Source organism: Siniperca chuatsi, linkage group LG17, assembly GCF_020085105.1.
Source record: "Siniperca chuatsi isolate FFG_IHB_CAS linkage group LG17, ASM2008510v1, whole genome shotgun sequence".
Lineage (NCBI taxonomy): Eukaryota > Metazoa > Chordata > Actinopteri > Centrarchiformes > Sinipercidae > Siniperca > Siniperca chuatsi.
The window spans coordinates 3,288,356-3,315,844 of NC_058058.1; the positions used below are offsets into that span (position 1 = coordinate 3,288,356).

The 27,489-nt window shown below is 40.9% G+C and overlaps 1 protein-coding gene and 1 long non-coding RNA gene across 7 annotated transcripts in view; both read left to right on the forward strand.

Moving 5' to 3' along the window:
- The first annotated feature begins 885 nt into the window (after positions 1 to 885).
- Positions 886 to 2,132, forward strand: LOC122863934. Of its 3 annotated transcripts, none has more exons than XR_006375113.1 (4): positions 886 to 1,008; positions 1,154 to 1,198; positions 1,280 to 1,856; positions 2,057 to 2,132. It is a non-coding gene; the product is annotated as an uncharacterized LOC122863934 (long non-coding RNA). The 3 variants fall into 3 exon arrangements; XR_006375112.1 differs by having other exon boundaries at positions 907 to 1,080; positions 1,280 to 1,861; XR_006375111.1 differs by having other exon boundaries at positions 908 to 1,080.
- Positions 2,133 to 6,991: 4,859 nt separating this feature from the next.
- The window catches only part of LOC122863932 (protein MTSS 1-like), a 69,253-nt gene continuing 48,755 nt past the window's right edge, over positions 6,992 to 27,489 (forward strand). For 3 of the 4 annotated variants that reach the window (XM_044170813.1, XM_044170814.1, XM_044170816.1), the window contains exons 1-3: positions 6,994 to 7,720; positions 16,689 to 16,750; positions 18,265 to 18,338. In XM_044170813.1, the coding sequence (XP_044026748.1) occupies positions 7,649 to 7,720; positions 16,689 to 16,750; positions 18,265 to 18,338 (208 nt within the window). In that variant the 5' untranslated portion in view covers positions 6,994 to 7,648. Of the gene's footprint in view, positions 7,721 to 16,688; positions 16,751 to 18,264; positions 18,339 to 27,489 lie in introns of all 4 variants that reach the window. The other variant, XM_044170815.1, reaches the window with a different exon arrangement.

Sequence of the window (27,489 nt, forward strand, 5' to 3'; positions counted from 1 at the left end):
ATTGTGTCCTACAATCAATGGCTGCCTGGAGGAAGGAAATCTAAGACTAATCTATCTAATCTAAAGACTGATTATGTGCTTTGGAAAATCTTAAAATATACAATTTTCAATGGGCTGAAATAATGCAAAACCACCTTTAAAGTTGCTTGTCTTATTTTGTTTTTAAGTAAGCTTACCGTGGTTCTTTAGACCAAGTCCCACAACACTGCTTAACATCATCAAGTGAAAAATCACAATGTTATGCAGTATGTACTGCAGCTCTGTCTAAATTACATGCTAATATGAATATGTATATGTATATGTGCGGCAACATCACTAAATACTTTATTACCTCATATCAACAACCTAGTGGAAGGATATTTTCTGAACAACATGATGGACAAACCATGAAGAGCAGCAACCAAATTCTGCAACTTTGTAATGTTTTAATCATTTGTAAAGTTTATTTTAATACAGCTCATTGTTTCATAGTATTTTAGATAAAGAGCCAAATACATACAAAGTTTTGGTGATATTACTTTCTAGTTCAAACAATCTTATTGAAGAAATAGCCCATATGAAAAGGGTTCTATTTTTGTTAATGTTCAATTCACAGAGCGCTGCAAACCAAAACTGCTTCAACTTTATAAACCCCCGAGACAGAACACAGACTTGGACATAGGACAATAAATACACAACACATAATACAAATATGTAGGCAAATGCTAAAAAAAAAATAAAACTCATAAAACAATGTACATCAGTGACAGCACAGAGTATCCACGCGGTAAGATACCACAAGAGATGGGTGAAAAGGTCTTTCTGTTTGTAAATGGGGTGAACTGAGCCTTGAAGCAGGTCTACAAACTACTGTGAGAAACTGAATGGTGAAATGTAGCTTGTCAGACCTGATTCCAATTACTTCATCAGTGTGAGACACGATCGGTCGACTCAGGTACCAACAGGGCCACTGTGACACGCAGCAGTCATGAAGTCTCGGATTTTGTTGTTTGCCTGCTAGCAGTAAAGGTCTGCAGGCTGTTTGGCTTCAGCTTTTTTTTTTTTTTTTTTTTTTTTTAAATGGCTTCTGGATTTTCTGAGGTAGGATTACGTTTCTTTATTTTGGCAGACTTATTACTGTACTAACCTGGTTTTATTTTGTTCATGTTTTCAGGATTCTCTTGGTCTCACTATTAGCCTTTTGGGCAGCATACAAAGGGTAAGCATTCATGCTACACAAACTGCAGATACACCTAGCAACTTCTTACAAGACTAAGATTAACATGTTTTCTCTTTCTAGCACTTTAATTACAGACGTGGAGGCTCCAGTGGCATTAAACCTCACTCTGAACTGGCTGAGGATTTCCCAAGCAGCTACAAACTTGCTTCAACCACTTATGAGAGCTCATGACTGTCTGGAGGCTCTCCAAATGGACCCACTTATACTGAGAGTGCTTCATCCGAGTACCTGAAGCCTGCCTCACCCAATGCAGGAGGTTATAGTGGGTCTTACGGTAGGCAAGTATATGGTTACAGTCCAGAGGGAAGTGTTTCTAGTTCCAGGCCTAGCCCACTGATTCCTCAGAAACCCAGACAAAACCCACAGGAGCCACGTAATCAAACCAACCCTGATACAAATGGTGTCTTCCAGACCAAAGCTGGTGTGGGACTGAGTCGGTTATCGCTTCAAGTTATGGAATTCAGATGCATTCTGATGCCCAGCGGCCGAGCTGCCCGCCCCAGCTGCAGCATGGCATGACCCAAAGTAAAGCTGGCATGTGGGACTTGGTTACTCCAAGAAGTTCTAGACCAATTCCAATGGCGTCTGAGTAGCAGCAACTGGTGCCTGTGTACAACAGACTTCGGACATCGGAACTGTAAGGTTGCTCTTTAAATATTTTCAAGAGCTTGATCTTTAATGTAGACAATATTTGTTGTGCTGAAGTGAGGGTAAAGGATTGTGGTATATTTTAATGGAGGTATAGGTGCCTTTTTTTGCAAAGAATTTTTTTTCAAATGAATTTTCTTTTAAATGTAAATGCATTGCAAACTTGCTAAATGGTGTTTCTCTTCTCAGGTTCCTGACCTCTTCTGGAAGCTGTCTGTCTTGGCATCAACTGTGTTGTTGTGTCAATAAAGTACTTGGAACTGTACTCCTATGTTGGCCATTTGAAGTTTAGTGTACTGTTGCATGACGGTGCAGAATTGATCAACCGTCATTCAGTGACTTGACAGTTCTCAAGCACCTTTTTGTATACAACCCTTTGTCTTAATGTTGCAAAGGACAAAGCTTGTTCAATGTATAAATCCCTGAAGAACAGAACACATGCCGTTTCATTCGTCCTACCCAGCTGCAGAAATAACGTCGGACTGGGACTAAAAGCAACTGGAGACAGGCGGTTTGCCAAGCAGGTGGCCGATCTCAGGAAAATTACAGAGGACACTCAGTCTGCCGACTCTCTGCCATGGTCTGAAATTCGCAGCCGTGGGCTGCTCAGTTCAGCAAACAGCTGCTTTATTATCACGGTCGGTGAGGATGCATTCAGTTTACATGTGAAGAGGTTTTAAGGGCTTTCTACGCTGCTGATCTTGATTTGGCGTAAGATATGGAGTTGGGTACCAACATTCCCAGGGTTGGGGTTTTGAATTGAATTAATTGAAATCAGCTGCTGTTGTGTTTGACTGGAATTAAATCCATAGCAGAGTTTAACATCCCCCCTTTTTTTTTTTTTTTTTTTTTTTTTTTTTTTTTTTTTTTAAATGAAAGCCCTTTTACAAGGATTCAGTAGTTTCTCTGTAAGAGATAACAGGCAGCACCTTCACACCACATCTGTCTAATGAATCAGCCATCAAAGAGCCTGGCATTCAACGCATAGCAGATTGAAATATCTATTTAGTAAGAGATGGCGTACAGCTATGGGGTGTGTTTTGTAGCTGTAGAAATATTCAGTCACCATTTAAGAGCAGGAATGTTGTATCAGAGCATCATCTAAGAACGCTGATGCAACATGAGGAAGACTTGTGTCAGAGCTTGATCTGTTTTAGTTCACATCCAGTGTCAGCAGTGTTATTTTCATCTTAAATGGCATATTACATTGTAGATCAGATCCTCTGAGCCTGCAGGCAGATTGCAGTACTTCTAAATAGTTGACAGCTTTGAACTCTATATTATAGGCCTATTAGACATTTTTGGGGATGGCAGTGTTGGTCTGTCAGTCCACCATTTTAGTCCAGACTGAAACAACTGTTGGATGGATTGCCATGAAAATTAGTTCACAGTTTCACTCAGAATGAATTGTAATAACTTTGGTGATCCCTAACTTTTCACCTAGCATCATCATCAGGTCAAGATTTTAATGTCTGGTACTTTGGTTTAGAACGAAAACTAATGACATTCCAGTCAGCCTCAGATGTACGTTGTGTTTAGTGCTAATTGGCAAATATGGTGGTGAACATGGTCAACATTATACCTGCTAAACATCAGCATGTTAGCATTGTCACTGTGAGCATGTTAGCAGGCTGGCATTTAGCTCAAAGCCCCGCTGTGGCTGGAGACTCCTGTCTCCTGTACCGCTCCTGTCCTGTAGAGGCCTACTGCCAAAAAACGAACCGTAAGGAGAGAAGCTGATGCAACCTTTGCTCTGTCGAGTCTCTATTTAGTAGTTAAAACATCACATTTGGGCCTGGTGTCACCTGATTAAAGCCCAGACTTCATATTTTAAAGGACTTACATGTCATTTAGCATGCTTTAACCCATTTGCTACAAACTGTACATGTACTTTACATTAGTTTTGCAAATCATGCTGCTGTGTTACACATTTATTTCTTTTTTCCTCTCTGTTTTACCTCCTTTTCGCCTCCTGACTTTTTAAAATAAAATGTTATGAGCCACGCCTCCACCAGTGATGTCACCGCAGATATTTCGCCTTTGGCAGCATCAGAGGCCGTCTGATCAGGAGCTTATTATCGCTCTGAAGACTCTTTTATGCTGCTTTCAAACTACTGTGGCAGCCACAGATTGGCACTGATGTCACTTTGTGACTTCTGCATAATTTTTCTTCATGCTGTTTGAAAGGCGCATGTTGGTTTCTTGGTCTGATGTGAATGGAACTGATAATAAACATGACTTAGGGAATGCAGTCATAATCCTCATGATGAGACTCATAAAATACCTTCTGAACTCGATTTAACATGCTGAGTCTCCAGCGCTTCGTCTTTTCACTTTCCTCCCACGTCTCTTTCTCTTTTTTCTCCCCCTTTCCCCCTCTCCCCCTCTCTCTGATAGCTGTTATTAGTTTGGTCTTCTTCTGTTTGGGGGAGATAATAACACAGAGCACCGCTTTTTGTGCACTGACTATCAGTGTGTGTGTGTGTGTGTGTGTGTCGCTGCTCCCTGTCATTAAGCAGCGAGTCTGTGTGGTTAAAATGACACAGCCTTGGCTGTTTGAAGCTCTGCCAGCTTCACCATCTGATCCCAGATCTTCTTCAGCAAACCGGTCAGCCTGGCTTCAGTCCAGCCTGCAAATCTTAATTTTAGGCCCAAAAGTCTGCAGGTTTTCTCTCTCAGCTGCTGTAGTGGAAATTCTTTGCACATGGTTGTTCACCGCTGCTATAGAGGGACACTAAAGTCCCAGTGAAACAGCATTTTAAGAGCATCTTGTTTCTTTGATTTGATGTAATGTTTCCTGTTGAAACTACAAAGCACCATCCAAGGGTGAACAATCTTCTAAATGTGTGGTTTATAGGTTTTTAATCTGCACCGGGATTCAAATCTGCATCAAAAATCACAATGGAAGGAGTAATATGCTATAGAAAGATTTGTTTTTTATTGTGGTTTTCTTGGAATGTTTTTCTATTATTTTGCTGTCCAGCTGTTAGTTTAATTTTTTATGGTCCAAAATAAATTTCATTTTCAACATCGTGATAGAAAGACCCCTTGGTTTATGTTTGAACTTTCCAGCAATGTCACTAAAATCTCTTAACAAATATTTGAGATGTTGTACTAACTAATGAAAAACAGAACCAAACACACAACCTCCTTGGCAGAAACAATAACACAGCATTTCATTTTCTTTAGTTTGAGGGATTTCCTGTTGAGACAGGGTGTCCAGGAAAGATCATTCAAACTCAACTAACACATCAACAGGAAGCTGAGAGGACGTTTTGGGGTTTGATGGTACTAATGAGTGTATCACATAGTTCCAGCGAGATCATTAATCTCCGTTTGTGGCAGCTGGCGGCTCATTTGGATAGAGTGCAGTATCAGGTACCAGCAGAGTCCTCTGCCTTAAACTTCTAAATAGAATAAACATCACAGAAGGAATGTGTGACCATTACTTTTGTTAGTTTAGGCTAAATGTTACATTGCAGATGTATGTTCTCAGATATTTTTGATGAAGTGACAACAAAGATTACCCACGGAGTACATTTAAAGTGTTGAAGCCCTTGTGAAAGACACTGAAGCCCAGTTGCTCCCACTGGCTGGGCCAGAGTGTGAACATGTGGGGGAATGAGAGCCACACTGTTAAGGTCTTCGGCATGAAGGGGGTACGGCCGGAGGTTCACTGACTGAGTTTTACCACTAGGTGTCCTCCAACTTGCATGAAGGTCAGCAATCAAAATGAATGGTGAAGTTCACATGAATTCAGAAGTTGATAAGCAAAATTATCACAATGAGACAGACAAGAATACATTTAGAAGGCTACTGCAGATATTTTCTTCTTGATCAAATGCTACCCTAAATTTACTCTATATAAGAAAAAAAACCTTGGCTTGATAAGTCACGAGGAACCTCAGAAGTAAATGTCAGATACATTTAATCAGCTTGACACCACTATGTTTGGCTTGTAAAAGGGAAAGATGTAAAGCCAAACTGTCCGTTTCAAATGTCCAAGTTGTGAATGCAAATGTGCAGTAAAATGACAGTATGTTATCAACAGGTCGAGCGTGGCCTCTGCAGAGGAGTAAATGTCACATGTTGTGCGTGATGTCGATAGATGACGCTCTTAAATCTGAGTGAAACAGTCCAGTGATGTCTATGTGGTTTCTGGCCACCTGATAGCACGGAGAATGAGCTGATGAAACAGTCAAAGTCCTGTCTGACTGAACTGCAGACCGCCACCGAGGCTGCAACTTTCCCCAGCTCATGATTTAGCTTAACAGCTTTTATACTTTATACTACTGTCCTTTTTCATAGGTTTTTAGGCTCTTGTTGAATGTGGACAGTACACTCATCGACATGCATCATACTGGAATGATGGAGATGTCCTCTGATCACAGATTGGACCTTTAACGTGCTGTTTTGCAAAGGAGCAGAAGCCTGTCCTGTCCAAAAGCTGAGTGAGTATCTTCCCCCTCTCCTTGCTGCCATTCTTTTCTTCTTTGCTATCTTCTTCCTGTCCTCCTGAAACCTCATCCTCAACGTTTTGATCTTTTCCAAACACTTCAGTGAAATACTCACCAGGTGGCGATGTAGTTCTGGTTATCTGAGTGATCAGAGCGGCTTCTCTCAGGTTCTCTATGCAGACAGTGATGTGCAGCAGTGCTTTCACTCAGCCAGTAGCTTCAGGTAGAAATATAAATATATTCATTTCTATGTATAAAATATCCTGAAAACAATCCGAACTTTACTGACTGTATTATATTCCAACTCACCACTGATGCATTTTGGACAGCCAGTCATTAGATACTTTTTAAATATTGTTGAATGTTAACAAGTGAGTTAAGAATTCATTTTCCCTATTATTCTTAAATAAGAATTAGGTAAGTGATTCCTACAAATACCATTTTACAGATCAATATCTTAATTTTATTTCATTGCATGTGTATTTAATTTATTTGAATGTATTTATTTTACATTATAATTTTGATCCCTACTGTGACGCTTATACATATACATATATATATATATATATATATATATATCCTCATTTTAGGTTTCTTGCTTACTATTTTTTTTACATGAAACCTTTCATTATTTGATGACATTTTATTTATTTTAAGACATCTGTGGTCATAAGTTGTCTTCTTAATTAGTAGATGACTCTTTTTTATCTTTCTTATATTTAATTTTCATGACTTGTATTTTTCTACCTTACATTATTTGATGCCATTTTATTTTACAATCATTTAACAAGGGTCTTTTTGATTTTGCGTGGATGAACCTATTTTTACTGTTTATATTTTTATGACTTGTCTTTATATTTCTATGTCCATAACTTTATTTCTACTTTATGTTACCCCCCCAGTGTTGTTCTTTCCATTAACAAAGAGCTTCCTCGGCTGAAGGCGGGGCCAAGCAGGCGCGCGTCCACGTCCCTGCAGGCGCGCTCCCGGGCCGCGTCTCCTTCAGTCGAGCCAGTGGAAAGTTGAGCCTCTCCGGCGGCGTCGTGCTGTTTCCTGCTGTCACCTTTCTCTCTGCTCCAACATGCGTCTCCTCCTGCAAACATGGGGTTTCTCCGCTCTGAGCGGAAACTAACCGCCGGCTCTGCCGCTGCTTCTGTCCGTGTTCTGGTCTCCTTCAGCCGGGGAAACCCTGCAGCGCGAGTCTGAGCGCTTTTATCAACACCGAGCGTCTTCTTCCCTTTAATTAATTTGTTTCCTGTCGCTTCATTTATGGACTACAGAAGCTCCGAGTGAGTGTTTGTAATTTCCGTTCGCACCGCTGAAGATGGAGACGGTGATGGAGAGGGAGTGCAGCGCGCTGGGCGGACTTTTCCAGACTGTCATAGGAGACATGAAGGTAACATGAGGAACATTATTGTTTTATCTGATTTGTGATTAAAATCAATGTTACACACATGGAATATTCAAGGCAGGGCGCCTGGAAAAGATCCTGCTGTAGATCCTGTTGCATCAAACCAGGAAAAGCAGACATTTTATTCCGTCTGTCGCTTTATTAGAGATTTCCAGGCGTCATCATTAATTTGCTAATTATCCCGGGGGGGGGGTAAAGTGGGTGTGTCCAGGCTCTGGTGCCTTCATCTTCAGTTTCTCACCGCCTGCAGCTTTCTCCAGAAAATGACCAAAGCATGTAAAGCCATCCCGGTAACCGCACCGAGCCACAGGCTGCTGATGAGTGACAGTGTTACACAGTGCTGCAGTGACATCACAGGACAGAAACACACTTAAATGCAGCATGAGTCTTTCTCTCCATGTTTCACAGGGTTCTGAATTATGAGATGGAAGTTAATGATTTCTGATACTGAGAGAAATCTGGTTTGTAAAACTTGCTAATCTCTAAAAAAGCAAGCATGAACTGTTGTGCTGCAGTAGAAGAGGAACTTGTATGTGTGTAAATGAATCATTAGTCAGTCAAACACATTTAGCACTCTTCAAAGTCAAACACTGTCCTGCTGCACATTTTCAGGCAGGTAAATGACATTAGAGCTGAAACAATTTGTTGATGAATCGATCAACATTAAACTGGTTCCAGCTTATAAAATGTGCGGATTTGCTGCTTTTCTTTGTCTTATATGATCGTAAACTGAATAATTTGGGGTTTTGGACTGTTGGTCGGACAAAACAAGCATTAAAAAGATGTCACTTTGGACATTTTTCACCCTTCTCCGGCTTTACGATTTACTGATTAATTGAGGAGATAAGATTTATTAATAATGGAAATAATCATTAGTTGTAATCTTAAGTGACATGAAGATCGGCACACTGTTACTATTTATTTGTCTCTAAATCACCAATACACATCCATCAGCGGACTGAATATCAGATGAGCAGTTGGTCTTTTTTCATGTAAGATAGTAACTTCTGTGGCTCTCCAGTGTTTGTACACATGTCAAACAAATTAGTTTGGGTCAGTTGTAGCCTACAGTTTGTGTGTGTGTGTGTGTGTGTGTGTGTGTGTGTGTAATGACTCAAGTAACAATAGGTGTCTGAGGGGGAGGGGCACCATGTAGCCCCACACACACCTGCTTCCATGGTGATGTAATAACAGACAGGTGGTTTCTAACAGGTGTAGTGGTTCACAAAGAGAGGTCTGGAAAATCTGCCACACCCTCTCCTCCCCCCCTCCCTCCTTTCTTCTTTCTATACCTTTCTTCTCTCCTTTCCTCTTCTTCCTTTCCTCTTCTTCCTTTCCTTTCTGCTGCTCCTCTTCTTAACCCTCCTTTGTGTCCTCCCCCATTGCCCTTTTCCTCCTTCTCCCCCTCTTTCTCTCCCCTCTCTTCCGTCCTTTCTCTGCTTCCCCTCTTCCCCCTTTCAAGTCTTCGTCTCTCATGCGTCGGTGTCAGTGGTATTTGTTTCTCTCTTCTTGTAAAGTGAAACACACTGAAACATGTATCAAGCTTGTCTCAGTGATGCATGTTCACACCAGAATGAATCAGATGCTATCACACTTCCTCTAACCTGTATTCACAAACATGGCTGCTGCAGATTTGAGCTGTGAATGATGCTGCATCGTGATTGTGAACAGAATTGACTCGTGTTTAATATTTTATTCATAAATTCACTTTTCAGCGCAGAGAAGATAAAATGATGACCATTTTAAAAGAGCAATGTATGGCTGCACAAAGACAAGCTCAATTTAACTACTTGATTCACTGTTGGGTAGTTTAGTCTGTACAGTGCATCATATTTTATGAGCTCATCGCAGGTTTTGTATGTTAATGTTAGTTTCACTTTTAGAAAGGCTCAGTCATTTCCTCAAACAGCCGCTCACTGTAGGTTTTATCAAACAAACAGGAGGAAATAGTGCATTCGTTGGGGACTATTTTCTGCGGCGGATTAATCCACATTTGGTGCTGTAGTGAGTGTTTGGGGCAGCAGGACGGTGTGTGTGTGGGGCTGAGTCAGACTAAACTACAGTGTGTGTGTTCATGGTGACGAAGGAACATGTCACCCAGTGCAACAGAGCGGCTCGCTGATGGGTTTTAATAGTTTTTGGACAACAGTGGAGCTCTATGGCACAGAGGAAGAAGATATATCAGGCTTTGGATACACACACACACACACAAGACTAACTCAGAACATCTTATTGTCATCTTTAAGTTCTGACTGACTAATCTAAATGAAATAAAATGCTCCTCGCTATAAGACAGCCCTGGTGTTTAATTCATAAACGAGACTCGCAGACGCAGGTTTTCCCTGTTAGCGTAAACGTGTGTGGGTGGAGAGAGATTTTACTGTCACTGTGGAGGAGACTCCACTCTGCTGCTTCTAGTTGTCCTTTACACGCTCAGGTTTTGCCTGTGTGTTTTGTATATCCAGACTGCAGAGTCAGCTGACAGACTCCTTATTTCACCCCTAATCCTGTTTAATTAAAAGAAAACAATGAGAACATTTTACAACCTCTGGTAAGTTAAAATGCCTGCTTGTCTGTCGTTAATAATAAGGTTTGTTACCGCTCAAAGTTTGGCATTTAGAGATGAGATGTGAAACAGCAATAGATTAATAGCCCTTTCCCAGGGACTTAACAACTTGCAACTTGAGGCTTCTCAAAACATGTAAGAACCTGTAAGGCTTTGGTGCCTGGTTCTTCCCTGTTTCCACTTTATTTTACAATATAAACTACTGTTTTATTTGTTCTAGTCGTCTTTGTTGTGATGTGACAACACATCTGCTCGAACAGTCACGATCGACAGCGCCGCCTGCGGCCCCTGAAAGTACCGAGAACTTGCGTTTTGTATCATCATCTGGAGCCCGTCCCCAAAAAGGGGCGGAGAGCAGTGGAAACAAGAACAGAAGCCTTGACAGTGGCTTCATGCTATGTTACACCACGTTCCTGCAGTAGAGAAGGGCTGTTGGAGGCCACAATTTAAATCTGTTGCCACCACTGTAAATCTGTGTGAGTAAATGATTTAATTTACTGTGATTAAGAGAAAGCTTAATGTCTTTGGGCATACATTAGTACCTCTCTAATATGTGCAACACTTTATTAGCCAGGGAACTGTAACAATTTGCTGCAGTGTATGATTTTACAAGGCATAACTTTTAATTAATTAATTAATTAATTAATTAATTAATTACACTTCTCAAACAAGATTTGCTGGTTTTCTGTCTTCTGTGAGAGTAGATTTAATATTTCTGGGTTTTGCACTGTTGTTTGGACAAAACTAAAGAGGTCCAAACTCCAGCAACACTTATATATAACAACTTTAATGGTAGACCAACGCGTTTCAGCTTGTGGCCTTCATCGGGGTCATCCTGAAGTGTTGCTGGAGTTTTGACCTCTAGGTTGTGTACTCTGCTTGGATGAAACTAGCAATTTAAGGGCGTCAACTAGGACTCTGGGAAATTGTGACTGTGGATGTTTTCACTATTGTCAGACAATTTATCGACTAAATGATTAAACAGGTAAGCAAGAAAATACAGTAACTGACATTAATCAATAACAATAAATAATTGTAATTCAAGCCGTACAAAATACAACTATTTTATTTTGAAAATCCCACAAAACAAGCTTACTTTAACCAACTGTAAAAAAAAAAAAAAAAAAAAAAAAATTTTATGTCCTCAGTAAAGTGATTATGTGGAGATGCTCAAAAGAAGAGAATGCACAACATTGTTACAGCGCCCCCTACTGTTGCTGTCAAACAGCTCTGCTCTTTTAGTCTGTCAAGGGCCTGATGTAACTGCACTCGGATGAGATTCATGAGGTTAATTTGTTGCCCCCCCCCCCCTTTATCATTTTCATTTCCTCACCACCAAATGTACATTTCCTCCACCTGTGGGCAGTGTGTTGTTTATCCATATGCGAGTGTGTCTGGCTGTGTGCCGTTCATCATCCACACATCATTGTGCTGTTAAATTGAAGCAGACACATTACTGTTGATCCGTTTAAGTGGAACCGATCTGCATGTTTTTCCCTGGAGGAGAAACGGGCTCATCCTCTTCTACTGTGAGCTGCTTTACACTGAGCTTCACATCTGCCTTTAAACTGTCTTTTCTAGTGTTTTCCCCCTTTTGAATCGACGCTGAACTGAAGGTTCACTGTTGCTGCTGTGGATTTGGAACATGCCCACATTAGCCTCTTTACACTGTTTAAAAGTGCAGTAAGACACAGTGTGGCCGACTAAAATGTGTAATGTGGTTACCTTTACTGTTAGCTCGACGTCTCATCCTCCTTAATTGGAGGAGATCGGTGGCACCAATCCCATACAAGATGACTTGGAGAGATTGTGTTTTACTTGAAGCTTGAAAAAAATCAAATTTAATAACATTGAAGGGGAATGCAAATAAATTTGAAAGAGTTTAGAGGCCTTTTCTTACCTACTGTCACAGCATAACCCAAATAACAGACTGGGAGAGTTCATAACCTTTCTAGGTTTGGAGCAGCATTGTGGCAGTCCAACTGAGAGTTATTTTATGAAGATAAAGATGAGTGTAAACATTTTATTTTTTATTTTTATTTCTTTCTTTTCTCATTTGTGTCCATCTAAATGAGGTCATTGTATGTCTGGTATGTATTTACTTGTGCTTGATATAATTGCTTTGGTCATCTTGGGAGGATGCTGAGGGGGGGAGGATATGTTGGGGAGGGATGGGGATTATACTTGAATTCCAATAGAAATTTGGACCACTAATGAGCAGAAACACTCTCAAACAAAGTCTGAAACGCAGACCTTTGAGACATCATCTATCAAAGTTTTCCAGTTAATCTGTAGTGTGTGATTGGACCACAGGAAGAATAGCCTCTGTTTTCATTAAGCTGATGGGGATACTAAAAATGAAATATCATGAAATTAAACTCTTTTAGCAAACTATTCCCTACTTACTTATCAAGCAACAGAGCAACATTATTATCCTGTGTGTGTGTGTGTGTGTGTGTGCGCCCTGATGGATCCAAGTCCATCATTCACTGTCCTCTGGTTTGGTTTCAACCAACTCCTGAGAACAATATCTGGCTCTTTACGTCCTGCAGCTGGTCTCTAACTGTGTCTGTCTGCTGTTTGGTGCTGAGCAGGTAGTGTACAGGGGTTTATCAGAGCTTGTTTAGTGGTGGAAATGGCTGCCTGTGGTGGAAATGGGGGGTTGGTGAGAGCTAGGAGACTCAACCATACTGTACAATCTGTGTAGCTGGAGAACCAAAGCTACGAGCTAAAAGATGCTAAAGGCTACTTAGAGCTGCAGAGTTTGGTGATAATTCTTCTCTTTTTACTCTTTCACATTGTCTTTTAATTCAATGTTAAAATGAAATACATTTCTTAATGAAGGTTATATTTAGGAATGAAGGTTATAGCTGCCTAATTAATATTTACTTTAAGCCCATATATATTTTTTAAAAGGAATATTTCAACATTTTGGGAAACAATTATTTGCTTTCTTGCTAAGAGTTAGATGAGAAGAGCGATACCACTCTCAAGCCGATCTGGCAACTTGGATGACATCAGATAAATTTCCAAAATTTGGATCCGTGTATTTGTAATAAAGTTTGAGGGCCATGCAAATTACGGGAGTTTTCTGAGAGATACAACACAATGGGAGGGCACCGGGAGATGGCCTTGAAATACGGTAGAAACCTGGGAAAAACTGGAGTGTAGGTTATCTGAACACATGCCAAATGGTGTGTCATTGAGTTTTAACCACGCCCACAGTGATGACATCACACAAATAGAAATCTTGATTTATTCTATCCAGTCAAAGGGCAAAACAAAGCAATGCTGAGCAGACGCTACAGTTTCCCTTCATCTACGGTGCCTGCCTGACATTCTTCCAATGACAAATCCCCAAAGATGTACACCAATAGGGTGTTGTGGTGGCCTACGGGTTTAGGACGCTGCCCGTGTAATCGCAACATCCCCAGTTTGAGTCCACCTGGGGACCTTTCCTCAGGCTTTTTTATTGACTTTAACACCACAGAAAAACACAGTCATGCTGAAGTCTGAGGAACCAGATTTGTGTTATTATCTCACACGATCAGTGATAAAGAAGAAGCAAACACGGGTTTATTTTTTTTAATGCCTGTGCAGTCGCTCACAGAGCAAAACAAACAGAGCAGAGGATTCCTGAAGGACCAGCAGGCTGCTGCCTTCGGTTGTTGCCACGGTGACAATTTATGTCCTCAGTGACTGATTGATGCAGCGGCCTGAGAGAGGGAGAGAGAGAGAGATGAGGATATATACAATGTAATAGCGAGGAAATGATGAATGAGTAATAAAGAGCAGGAAGATGAATGCATGAGAAAAAAGAAAAGATTGTGTTTGTGTGTGTGTGTATGAAAGAAAGAGAAATACATAATATAATAATGTATATGCGTGTTGAATGTGAAAGAGAGAAACAAAGAAACCAAATGTGTGGCACAGGAAAAAAATTGTGTGTGTGTGTTTGGGTGAGGATTCATGCACGTGTGACTCTCCCCTCCCCACAAATCCCTCTATGTCTGAAGCCCCTCTGCAGCTGCAGCAGCAGCGTTGCCGTAGCAACGGTAGCCAGGCGATGACGCTGGGCATCAATCTCACAAACAGAACAAGGCTGAACACACCCAGCTCAGCTGGGCTGTTAGAGAGGAATGACGCTGACAAAAGGCGACGCCCACAGAGGTGAAGGCCTGACAGCTTTCTGCAGGAGCACAGGGGGGAAATGTTTTTCAAGTCCATCTTAATACAATACTCATGTGCCATGTGTATGTTAAGCGAGTTAGTGGTCGCTGTAATCGTCCCTCCTTTCCATACTGGCCGTGAAGAAATCCGCTCATAGTGTGACTACACTGTAAGAAATGGGGGACAAAATCCATAGTCCTCGCTCTGTGCAATAATGCATTTTTGAATTTAGCTAAAGCTGATAAATGCAGTCTGAGTCGCCCAATCAAGTTTGTATCTTTGTCCTAGTAGTCGCATGTAGGTTTTTGTTCCCTCGACGCACCACTGTCTGGGAAAACACAAATAGTGAATTTTGTATTAAGTAATTTATATTTGGAAAGTACACATTCAGTTTTGCTAAAGCCTCATATTTTTTTTATATATATATATATAATTTTAGATTCAACTTTGTCATTACACATGTACAAGTACAAGGCAACGAAATGCAGTTTAGGTCTAACCAGAATGCAATAAGCAAGTGCAGGATATAAAGTGTGTGCATAAATGCACTATCTTCGGCTAAATGTTGGTTTAGTTCTTCATCTCCTACAGTGTTGTCTTCACAGCCCAGTATGGACAGAAGGAAAGATTACAACGACCAATAACTCCCACAACGTACATATAGCATGTGAAAATTGGATTAAATACACTTGACAAAGTTCGAGCCTGTCCTTTAACACACACATCTCTACAATATAATGTCAATACAACGTCTCAGAGACTTCAGATGTGACTCGGACTGTTAGAAACTGTTCTGTCAGACACGCTTGAGAAGGATGAAGGGCACGGCTGAAACGCCTCTTGTCTCTTGTGTAATGACAAGCCATTGCATATTGGGCTGTGAGAATTGCCAAAACGCTTCAAGTAAGGTGCAATACTGGAACAACAGCCCCGGGACAAAAGTACACAAAGGTACAGGGATGTCCACATACTTTTAGTGCTATAGGGTACTAATATCGTAACGCTTATAATGTAAGTAAATAATAGTTATTTATTTTTGTAGCACATTTCAGTACCACGATTACAAAGTGCTTTACAGTACACATAAAAATGAAATGCCATAAACGATAATCTGGTGCTGTTGTATTGCTCTGTTATATTAATCCTGTACTTCCCTTGTATACTTAATACTATATACAATCTGTAGGGAATTTTTCTTGTTTTCTTACACAAGACATAAGTAGATTTTTAAAGTGTGTTTTAATTCGAGGATTCTTGTAGTATTTTTTTCAATTTGTGTGTAAAGTATTTTATTTAAATTGTTGACACATTTCTGAGTCTACACTACAGAATCCAGTGAGTGAAGATGCCTCAGATGTTTCGCTGCAGTAGAAAAGCCCCACCCACCCCTGAAACATCAGGGGACTCCTGCTGACATTAGAAGCGTACCTCAGTTTCTTCTGTCTTTGTGTGTTTGGCTGCAGTGGCTCAGTGTTTCCCCTCCATGCAGCCTAATTTCTGAGCACACATCCAGCAGTACTGCACTGCAGCTTTTGGCTCCTCGGTCTTTGTATCGGTCTCATATTAAACCCAGTCCGTGGACCCAAACTGTATTTGCATGCATGGGGTGCTTTTTGGCTTCCTCTAGATGGGCTGGGGTGGGTGGGGTGTATGGATCGGCGGTATTGATCTGTCTCCTTGTTGTCTGCTGCATCTGATGCTCAGGATTTATGTGTTTTGATCGAGCTCGAGGATCTGTGGGTGAACTTTGAATGAGGAGGAATTTGTTTGGCCGTTTTGTAGTGGATTATGAAGATATTTAATGTTAATTAATATTAACCCAAACTGTGTGCCTGTTTGAGTAACTGTTTAGTGAAGAATTACTGCAAACAAATAAGAGCATGATGGAGATTATCCGTAGTCTAATACCAGTGTTGTTTGTTTTTCAAAAGTTTAAGACCTTAAGCCCCATAACTCCTTTTGACACAGTGACCTGATACACTGGATTTCTATCAGCACCGATACTGACCTTATTAAAGGATATTTGATCATGATCAATCTGCAAATCTGTAAAATTTTGAAATGATAGCATTTTATAATAATATTAAGATTCTTACTCCATATTTGTACATTCACCGCTGTACAGCTCTGTGTGTGATTCATGTTGTAACTGTTAACGAAGGCTGTTTTGATGTTAATTCCATCATTCTGATATTTTTTCTCTTTTTTTCTTTTCAGGGCAGTTACCCTGTCTGGGACGACTTCATCAGCAAGGCCAGCAAACTACAATCACAGCTCAGGTAACACACACACACACACACACACACACACACACACACACACACACACAGGTTTCTGTGGGTAATGCAAATACTGTGTAAGTAAAAGGCTAATGCTAGCTGTATAGGCAGTGGCTCCAATAATCTTGAAATCACACAATCCCAATGTTAAAATAAAAATGAACATTGTTAGCTTATTTTTGGTATTTTTTGCAGTTATCATTGTCCCTGTATTTGCTTGGGTTTTCTGTATTTGCAGCACAGCTATGCCGCGTTTGTGTTGTCAAATTTGTAAATGCGTTTCTTGATGTGCAGCTGTGTAACCTCATGTACAATCATAGAGCTGACCACCACACAAATCATAGCAACCTAATATATTTTAATAATGAATTCGTTAAAGCAACAATTAATTCTAGGGTTCGAAACAACTCTTTAGAAACCTGCAGGTAATGTTTCAGATGCTTCGTTCATGTTTTTCTGCAGAATGTTAAAACTGACACTCTTTCATTTCTCTCTTTGACGTTAAACTCCAACACACATGAGTTTGTATAACCTGAGATCATGAAAATCCAATCAGTCTGTTTCATTAAGTGTTTAAATGTCAGGCTCACCTCTTCTGTTCTGTCGCCTCGTTCCCGACACTCTGATTCACTGGCTCTCCACACACACACACACACACACACACACCGCTGAAGGTCATGTACACACACAAACACGTAGAGAAACGTGCACATACAAACTGCAAACATACATTTAAACATTTATTCATCGTGACAATACCTCCACACTTGCTCACACATATACACTCTCCTTCCAGCCATTAACCACCCATAAACATCCACCTTCACACACACACACACACAAAACACACACACATGCACAACTCAATTAACCTTATGAGGCTGGCAGAGATTAATGATGCCACCATAAAGTCATTATCAGTGAGATGGATCAGCAGCAGCCTCCAGAGATGGGACAGAGGTCACCAGAGGTCAAAGCGGATTACAAACACTGACTGCATCCTTCCTCCTCTTCCTCACCACGCCACATCATGGCATTTTAGGCACCTCTGGGATTAAAGGAAAATACCATTGCTTTTGCATGTTTTTATCCTGCAATCTACAAATTGCATGTACTTTCCACTACTGCCCATCGTCTGCCATAACATAGGGCCCCTTTATAGACTTTTAAAAGGTTTCCTACCTTTTAGGCTGTATGACGTGAAAAATCAATTTGCAGAGACTTGAAACCTGCATATATACATATCAAGATCGAGGTAAACTTCAGAAATGAAATTAATGTGGTCAAGTGTGCTCAATGAGATATTAAAATAGGCTGTTATGACAAGATACATTTGGTTGAACAGATAAAAATGAGAATAGATGTGCAATAGATGTGAGGATTAGCAGGAGTTAAATGTGTGGACCCAAAACTAGAATCTTAACACATTTTCTATAACATAGAAACTGATTTTAAAATACTATTTTATAGGATACCTCCTCCTTATCCAAACCTTCCTCTATTGTGTCTCCCAGGACGACGGTTGTCGCGGTAGCAGCCTTCCTGGATGCTTTTCAGAAGGTGGCCGACCTGGCAACCAACAGCCGAGGTAGGGTGGAAACCTGTCTGTCTGTGTTGGTGTGGATGCACTGTTTCCTACTTTAAGTCTTTGGGTTGTAAAAGCTGTTGTTTGTGGTTTTCATGCTCAGAAATTAAACTGTTGCTGATGAAGCTGAATAAATGATGGAAGTCGTTGGACTTGTGGGGAGATGCTAGCTGGTGGTGTTTGTGGTCAGCCTCCGGTTCTGTAGTTGCCGGCTGCACCACCTTGTAGCCTGAACCTCTGCAATCGAGTGTTGGGAAAATTGGGAAGCTTTACTCATTGGCTGCTGGCAGTGTCAATCACAAGAGTCTAAACATTGGACTTTTTTTTTCAGTCTACTTTTTGTTGTCACATTGGTATGATATGCATGAAGTATTTAGATTGACTTAAGAATCACGTCATTAACTCACACTTGGTTCAAGTGATGGAGGTGACAGATTGTATCATACAGACTGAAGGGCGCGAGGAAATGAAGAAACCAAATATAAGACTTGTTGTGAAGTAAAGCCTGAATTAATTGTCCATCTGCTGTTTTCAAACAGTAGACTCTCTATATTGAAGAACAACAACAAAGAGACTTTACATTTACAAGATTACGCCATTAATCACACAGCTTTGGCATTGAAGTAGGATCATTTGCAGCACAGCTCTTCTGTGCTCATGTAGCAGCGGCATGCAGAATGAAAGAAATGCATTATTTTGCCCTCAACTCAAAAGATTGATCCAGATGATCTTGTACTGTAGGCAGAGACAAGAAAGTCTTATTTATGTTGCATACTTGCCTAAACATTTAGAATCATGACCATGTTGTTGAGTACTTTTATGTATTTTGATAGATTTGTACTGTATGAAGAACCGTCTGGGCCCATTTCTTTATATCCGTCTGTTATGTTAACTGTTATGTTAACTTCCTAGCTAACAGCGTTACAGAACCGTTACGGCCCCAAAATGTTACCAAACTCAGCAGGTCTGAGATTGTGTGATGTCAGGTTAAAGTTGGTGGTATTTCAGCTCATTAAGTAACAGCATCATTCAGACTTTATGCTGATAGACGACCTTGATATCAAACCAATTTACTGAGGGCCACGCCCACAGGAAATGATGCGACTCTAAGAACAATATGGCCTTTCTGAGGCATTTAGTTGGATTTCGATCTGAACAGACTACTGTTCGACTCTTACTTTGTGATTTGTGACCCTCAGTCACAGAAACAGCAGGAGGTCTCAGTGATCTGTGTTGGTATTGTTGTGAGGCAGTTTGCACGTTTTGCATTGATTTGTACTTTTCCATTATTGACAAATAATCAGAGGTGGCTGTCTTCCCGATCGCTGGACTGGAACATCAATAGAGGTCACTTCCTGGATTGGGTGAATGAAGCAGGAAGCCTTGATGGGCAGCCCGGTTTGGTTGTGTGTTTTTGTTTCGGTGTGTTTCATGTTGTGGCTCCAGTGTTCGGGTTTTATCTCTCTGGTAACCTTTATAGGTAACTCCAGTTTTTCATGGATTCTGTGTAGTTTGTTTTGGGAAACGCAATCATTTAAGGTTGACTGTGTGTGTGTGTGTGTGTGTGTGTGTGTGTGTGTGTGTCCACAGTGGGATGTAGGCCAGCTTCCTGTCGAGGTGACTCGCTGTCACAATGACAACAGTAGCCGTGGAAACAATCAGTCAACGCTGCGATGATTCTAGGGCTCTGGGTCACAGTCGCTCTGTAATTGACTCTGTGTGTGTGTGTGTGTGTGTGTGTGTGTGTGTGGTGCAATAGCTGTTACACCTGGAGCAATGTGTAGAATTATTGGTTTCTTTCAGCAACTGTTGGGACAATTAGAGGTTTGTGGAGCCACACCCCGCCGTCCCCGACTTGCTCCTCCACTGAGCTCCTCCGACTCGTCTCCTAGAAATGATGTTTTTACTTTATCTAGTACTGTACTATTGTATAGTACTAGATGAAGCACTAATTGTTTTTCCAATTATGTTGTGCTGACAAACATAATCGCTGCCGGGATTATGTTCACAGGCAACATGTTTTTGTGAATGACGCCCTACATTTATCTACCACACCGGAGCCGCAGGGAGGTGGACTGCAGGACTGCAGGACAGAGTGCAGGACTGTGACAGCAGAGAGCGGGGTTCACATCCAGAGCCCTGTCTGTGGTTAGCTTTAGGCAACAAAAGCACTTTGGTTAGGGGCAGAGAAAGAACATAGTTTGGGTTAAATGTTAAACACGTTGTGTCTCGTGCTAGAAGTCACTGCAGATGTTTTCTGTTTTAAACCAGATTCATGATCTCTCCTGAACCAAGTGCTGTGAGTGCCTACACATAACCATACAAAGTTTTAATAATGCAGAAGTTGTTACAAGCTGATATTGTATTGCGAGATCTGATATTGTGGCAGAAAACAAATGAAATACTTTGCCAGTGAAAATTTTACTGATTCAGTATCAACATTTTTGCGATTTGCCAGATCCGTTAATTAACAACATTTCCTCATTATGTTCATAGAAAACGTAATCCGGTCTGCTCTACGTTTCCTTCTGTTTTCTGTTGCAAACAGTTGTTTATAAAAGTCATTTCTAGTAGACAGTGTCGTCTCCTTACACCTGTGACCCACAAAAACAAGCAGTTCTTAAAAGTATCCAAAATAAAAAAAACTGAAACTCAGCCCTAGAGTTCGGTGATGTGATGATTTATACCATGAGATGATATAGATTCGCCCACCATTGTAGATTTTTCCGTGTTGTACATTTTTAATATCTCTGGACGGGAAATCAGTGAGCTGGACTGCTTTACGGCAGTTTTGTATTGACTTGGTTTTTACATCAATGTGATTAAATAGCTTGATTTTTTTGATTTTAGGTATTGCATATCTATAAACAGTTTCTCAACTAGATTTTCAGAAAATGTACTAAATCGCAATAGACAGTATACTGATATCATGATATGCAATTACATATAGAAGTGATAGCAGACTTTATCCTTACTGTTTATCTAGACTCACTTCAAATTGTCTTCATTTTTGCAAGCATTGAAAGTACAAATAGTTAATTTAATCTGTCCTTCATCAGCCCCGCTCATCAATTAGGATGCAAGTTGCAGGTGGGATACAGAGCAGTGTTTCCCATCTGGGGGTCGAGATCCTCCCAAGGGATCCCGAGATAAATGAGGGGTTGGAAGATGAGAAATAAAATGGGAGAGAAGAAAAAAAAAACATTTCTGCTACCCAATTTAGACGTTTTCAGAGTTTTCTCTAATATTTGCATTTAATCGTGAAATACTGGAGAGTTTAACTAAAAAAGTCTAAAATGAAACAATCTGAGGAGGAAAAATCATTCTGTGGTTGATCTGCTGCGACTCGTAGACATGTGCAACCCGTGGCAACAGTTTGAGTTGAAACTGCTTCACTTTAAAGGGTCTCGGGCTAAAAGGTTAGAATAGACCCTGAGTGTTACTGGACACTTTGAGGCAAATATCAATATTGTTGTGTCTTTGTGTCTTAAGCTGTAATCTTGTTCGACCTGTGGACAGTGAGTCAGCTCGGGCAGATGTGTTGAATTATTGAATTGAAGAGGTTATTCCCACCAGTATACCCGGCCTGCTCAGTTTCATCCCTATACATTGCATTTCTAGAGGGATGGAGAGACAGAGGAGGGGTGAAAAGTGAGAAACAGACAGAAGTGGTGTTGGAAATGGGGGGAAAGTGCGTGGACATTTAGCCCAAAACAGATAAAATGTCAGATTAAAAGGAAAAAAACAGAGACGAAGATGTGCAGTAGAGGAATGGATGGCAAATGAGAGAAGAGGAAGAGCAGGTAGAGGAGAAACATAGAGGGCAGATGGCGATGAGGAGAGAGAGAGATGATGAAAAAAGATGGATGGAGGGGGGAGGGAGGCTGTCACGTCCAGCTGGCTGCTACTGGTGCTCATGGAAACAAGATGGAAATCACTGCAGGATTCAGTCTCGGCAAAAGAACAGATATCTTGTCTTGTCTTGTTTTATCTTATCTTCATTCTCAAATACTGTCCAGGGCCTTTATTTATCTCAGTAGCTGAAAGAAGCAGGGCTTTGTTTGGGACAGGTTTATAAGAGAGAGGGGCTTTCATTCCTAATTTCCCTGTTTCCTGGTTAATGCAAACTCAAAACTACTTTCATGATTATCTGTTGATAAATTCAACATAATGTGTCTCTTTTTGACAACAATTCTGTTTCCACTCACCAGTTAATTCCAGTCTTTCCACTTTGCTGTTTTTCTCAATCCACTGCTAACCTACCATGAATAAAACACAACGCCTACAAACAAAAAGGAAGCTGGGAGACTTTTAATGTGAAAAATCTGCATGGAGGGTTGAGTTCGCCACGTGAGATGTTGTAGAAAGCTGCTCCTCCCATATTTCTGTTCCCAATTTATTTGCATTCTGTTGACATGTAGTAAGCGATTAATTGATTAATCAATCAACAGAAAATTATTTGTAGGACTGATTATGATTATGGCTAAAATGATAACCACAGTTGTTCTGCTCAGTGTTGGGAGGAAGAATATTTATCACAATTGTTTTAAATTGTGATTTAAAACAATTGTGATAATTGTGTTTTCTTTCTTTTAAATCAAAATAGGTAATAAATCCACAGAGAACCTCCTTCACCATCACATTGTGCTTGAATACTGTAAAATTTAAATAAACTAAACAACCAATTAAAAGAAAGTCTGAAGACATCGCTGAGGTCTATTATTTTTTGTATTGTAATTATGAGAAGTATGACATGATTAAGTTGAGGAAAGTGGCAGAAATAGACTTCCATGGAGGTTTCCTGTAACTAATGATGGTCATTTTGTCATTAATTTTAACATTGTGCAGATGAAATGATTCATCAGCCAGGCAGAAAAATTAATTGATTCATTGATTTTTCTAGTAATCGTGAACTGCAGCCCTAATAGGAGTCAGTTCAGGTAAACCGTGACCTTCAGTCATGTTCTCATATTGTCCAATAGACGATTACCATGTTCAGAAAAGCATAAAAATTACATTTTGTTTTCACTTCACATAAAAGACAAAAAAGCTCCAGGTGGTTTCCCCCCGCTGTCCACATTGACGAGGGGAAGCGTTGACAGTTGGAAGGGATGCAAACATTGTTTCTAAGTGGAGGATCATTATCTTATCATATCCAACACACACAGAAACAACGCAAACACTATGGAGATAAGACACAGCGGCGTCCTCCTCTCTCTACCTGTTATTGCGCATGTGTGTGTATGTGTTGGTCCATGGTTACCATAGCAACCTGCTGCCAGGGATGATTTCGTCCTTAAAGGGCCGGTGAGCGCCGTCACTTCGGCAGGGGCCGTGTCAATATGTCAACACCTGGTAACTAGGTCGGACAGAGGAGGAGGAAGAGGAAGGAAAGGAAAGGAGAGACAAGATCGAAGATGGGAGGAGACAAGAAGGTGAGATAGAAAGTGAAAGGAAAGGGAGGACAGGAAGTTCAGGGAAAGGAGGTGTGAGAGAGGAGAGAAAAGAAGTGTATGTTAGAAGAAAGGAGAGGAGGAGTGCATCAAAGATGGGAGAAAGAGGAGAGATAAGGAATGAGAAGAGGGGGAAAAAGAAGAGGAGGCAGACAAGAAAGGGGGGAGTCGGAGAGAAGGAAATTCAAGAGAGACATGACAGAAGGGTGAGGAAGGAAGGGAGTAAATGATGGGAAAGGAAGTGTAAAAAAGCAAAGGAGAGGAGGAAAAAGGAGACAAGGACAAAAAGGAAAGAGAGGAGGAAAATACGCAGGAGCAAGGGAAAAGTGGAGGAAAAGGGGAGAGAAGGAAGAAGAGCACAGTTGGTGAGAGAGGAAGAGAGGAAATGAGGAAGCTAAAAGAAGGACAGATGAGACTGTGATAGAAGGAATAAGGAGAGGAAGAAGAGGATGTAAGAGAAAAGGATGAAGAGGAAAGAGGAGGTGGAAGAAGAGATGAGGGGAGGAGAAAGGGAGGCAGGTTAGAGGAAACATTTTAAATACAGTTGCAAGCATCATTTAAAAATAATTCCTTAATGGTGCGTTCAGGTGCTGCTAGGAAAATTCAACATTGGAGACTTATTGTCTAATGCAAGAAACATCCTTTTCATGATGTAAATGTAGGGCTGTACGCAGAACAGAATTTTTCCGAGTCGACTCTGAAAAACTGACTTGCTATTTTGCATGGATGCTTTCAGTATTTTGAATTTACTTTTAAATTTTGTTATTTGCTTGTGGTCCCTGTTTTTTTGCTATCTATAGATATTTTTATCCATACACCTCACATACAATAAGGGAAATACAGAAGAAAAAGAAAAGCGTTGCACTGCTCTGCCCTCCTGTCCCATCACCCCTCTCTATTTCCATTACAGTTACATTTGTAGTTAATTATTTTTTGAGACAAGACTGGGTCTGTAGAAGTTTATATATCCTGCCGTGCTGTTATCCTGTGTTGCTCTGTGTACAATGAAGCAGCGACGAAAAGGCTTATAGCGTGAGGTTCGACTGATGATTTGAATGTTTTGGGAACAGTTGTATGTAGAATTGAAACAATTAGTCAATTAATTAGTCGACTAATTGATTAGTCTGTTGACAGAAAATTAATCTGTAACAATTTGGATATTTATAATTGTAATTTTTCAAGCAAAAATAACCTAATTGTACTGGTTCCAGTTTCTCAAATGTGAGCATTTGCTGTTTTTCTTTGTTTTCTATGGTGGTAAAATAAATATATTTGAGATTGGACTGTTGTTCAAACAAAGCAAGCGAGTATGTCAACTTGGGTCTATATTTTATAGACCAAAGGGATAATCTAATCAGCAGATGAGTCGATAATGGGGCGACTGTGGCTCAGGAGGTAGAGCAGGGTTGGCAGCTTGATCCCCAGCTCCTCCTGTCCACACGTCGAAGTGTCCTTGATGGACGGACCAGCATGGCAGCTGCACCGGGATCGGTGTGTGTGTGTGTGTGTGTGTGTGTGAATGGATGAATGAGAGGCAAATTGTAAAGTGCTTTGTCCTTTAATGTAGAAAAGCGATATACAAATGAAGTCCATTTACCATTTCATGAAAATCATTGATAGTAAGATGTTTGCTTTTGGTGGTCTCACCTTAAAGTCCTGGAAATTCATCAAACATCTGCAAAGCTTGTGGAGAATCCTTGAAACTGACGCCCAGATGAGAGTTTTCTCCACCTCGATCCATCTGCTCAGAGAGTGTTAACTGCGGTAAACTGAAGTGGACCCCGTTTAGTCACGTGCTATCAGAGCTTCCGTATCCCATCGGTAGCCTAACTGCCGGCTGTAAAAACTAAAGTAGCTTATGAGCCAGAAAAGGCTTTAAAGGCCAGATGTTGTTTTGGGTTAAAACAGTCCCAACATGTTGTGGTGGTTGTGGTTAAGCTGTGTGAGCAGAGCGGCAGCATATGGAGCTGATATGAAGCTGCAGGATAAAATCTCCCACTGGTCCTCTTCTGAGCCGACGTCCAGCCTCTCCAGCTCCCAGCGAAGACAAATACCAGCATCATCTGGAGCTACGACTACAACAGCATACTCTAACATTAGTCAACCATAACTTCTTTAAAACTGTGACATAAAACCTCTATTTACTCACATGTGACAGTTCAACCTCTCATTCCAAAACCATGGACATTAATCAGCTGCGGTAACAGCCTCCACTCTTCTGGTTTCAGTCTTTCCACCAGATGTTGGAACTGGCTGCAGGAATTTGCTCCCATTCAGACACAAGAGCATCAGTGAGGTCCAACACTGTTGTTGGTGATCAGGTCTGGCTCTCAGTCGGTGTTCCAGTTCATCCCAGAGGTGTTGGATGGGGATGAGGTCAGGGCTCTGGTGTGGAAGAACTTGACTGGCCTGCACAAAGTGGGTAAAACCGATTCTTTATGGAGCTGGCTTTGTGCACGGGGGCCTTGTCATGTTGAAACAGAAGGGATAATCGCAAACTGTTGCCACAAAGTTGGAAGCACACTAAAATATCATTTTATGCTGTCGCATTAAGTTTTCCCTTCATTGGAACTAAGTGGCCTCAACCAAACCATGAAAAGCAGACCAAAAGTATACAAAAAGAAGCGGACAGGGCTGCCCACATGTGCTTTCACACCAGACTTGTTTGGTGGGTTCAGACAGACTCTGGTGCATCTGCTTGCTTGGTTTGGTTCGTTTCTGACTCTGGTTTGGACCAAACAACCGGACAGAGACCTCTTCAAAGTGTGGGTCTCAGTCTGCTTCCAGTGGAACTCGGGGTTTGTTTTTCAGTGTGAAAGCAAAACCGACCAACCTTATGATATCCAGCTGCTGATCGTGGGAACTGTAGAGCTGGCGATCTATAATAATAATTTGGTTACCGTGGTAATATAGTATGTGTTGCTTTTAATTTTGAAAAGTCCTTAGCACATGTTCCCGAACACAGATACATGGGAGACTCCTGGATAATTTCATGAGTCTTGACATATTCCATTATTTCAGTCTATTTGGTGGCACTACAGGACCCATGAGCCTCAGCAGCTGCTACGAAAAGCTGTGTTGATACAAGGAGTAAATCACCACATCCAAGATACTGATTTAATCCAAATCTGATCCACAATCCAAGTGAATTTCTGGATTTATGCTCAACCTTAATGTTCCTCCTTCATCGGTGGTACAACAACAAAATAGCAGCATGGTGAGTGGATGTTTCTGACCGCAGTGCTCTCTGGGACTTGTAGTTCACTTATTTCCTTGGTAGTTTTTGAATTTTTAAATTAATAGGAACTTTTTTGAGTGCAGTTGCTCATCGTTTGTTTGGATGTTTCTGCCGAGAGTTTCATGGCCTTACATCATCTACGGGGAAAGATTAATCGCAAGGGTGACAAAAAGTCTCATCCTCTGTGGGACAGATAGTGATGGAAAATTTGGATTTCATTTTGATAATTGTAAACATGACACATAGCTTTTACAGGGTGTTGTTCACAAAGCAATAAAAAAAAGAAAAGTAGTGAAGTGAATCCCTGTGGATGCTGCTGCAGTCAGTATCTGCAGTGTGTGTGTGTGTGTGTGTGTGTGTGTGTGTGTTGGTGGGGTCCACTCCTCAGCAGCTCACAGATGGCCGCCTTTGGCAGCTCGTCATTTAATGATATCATCTCAGTCACAGGTGAGTGATGTCATAT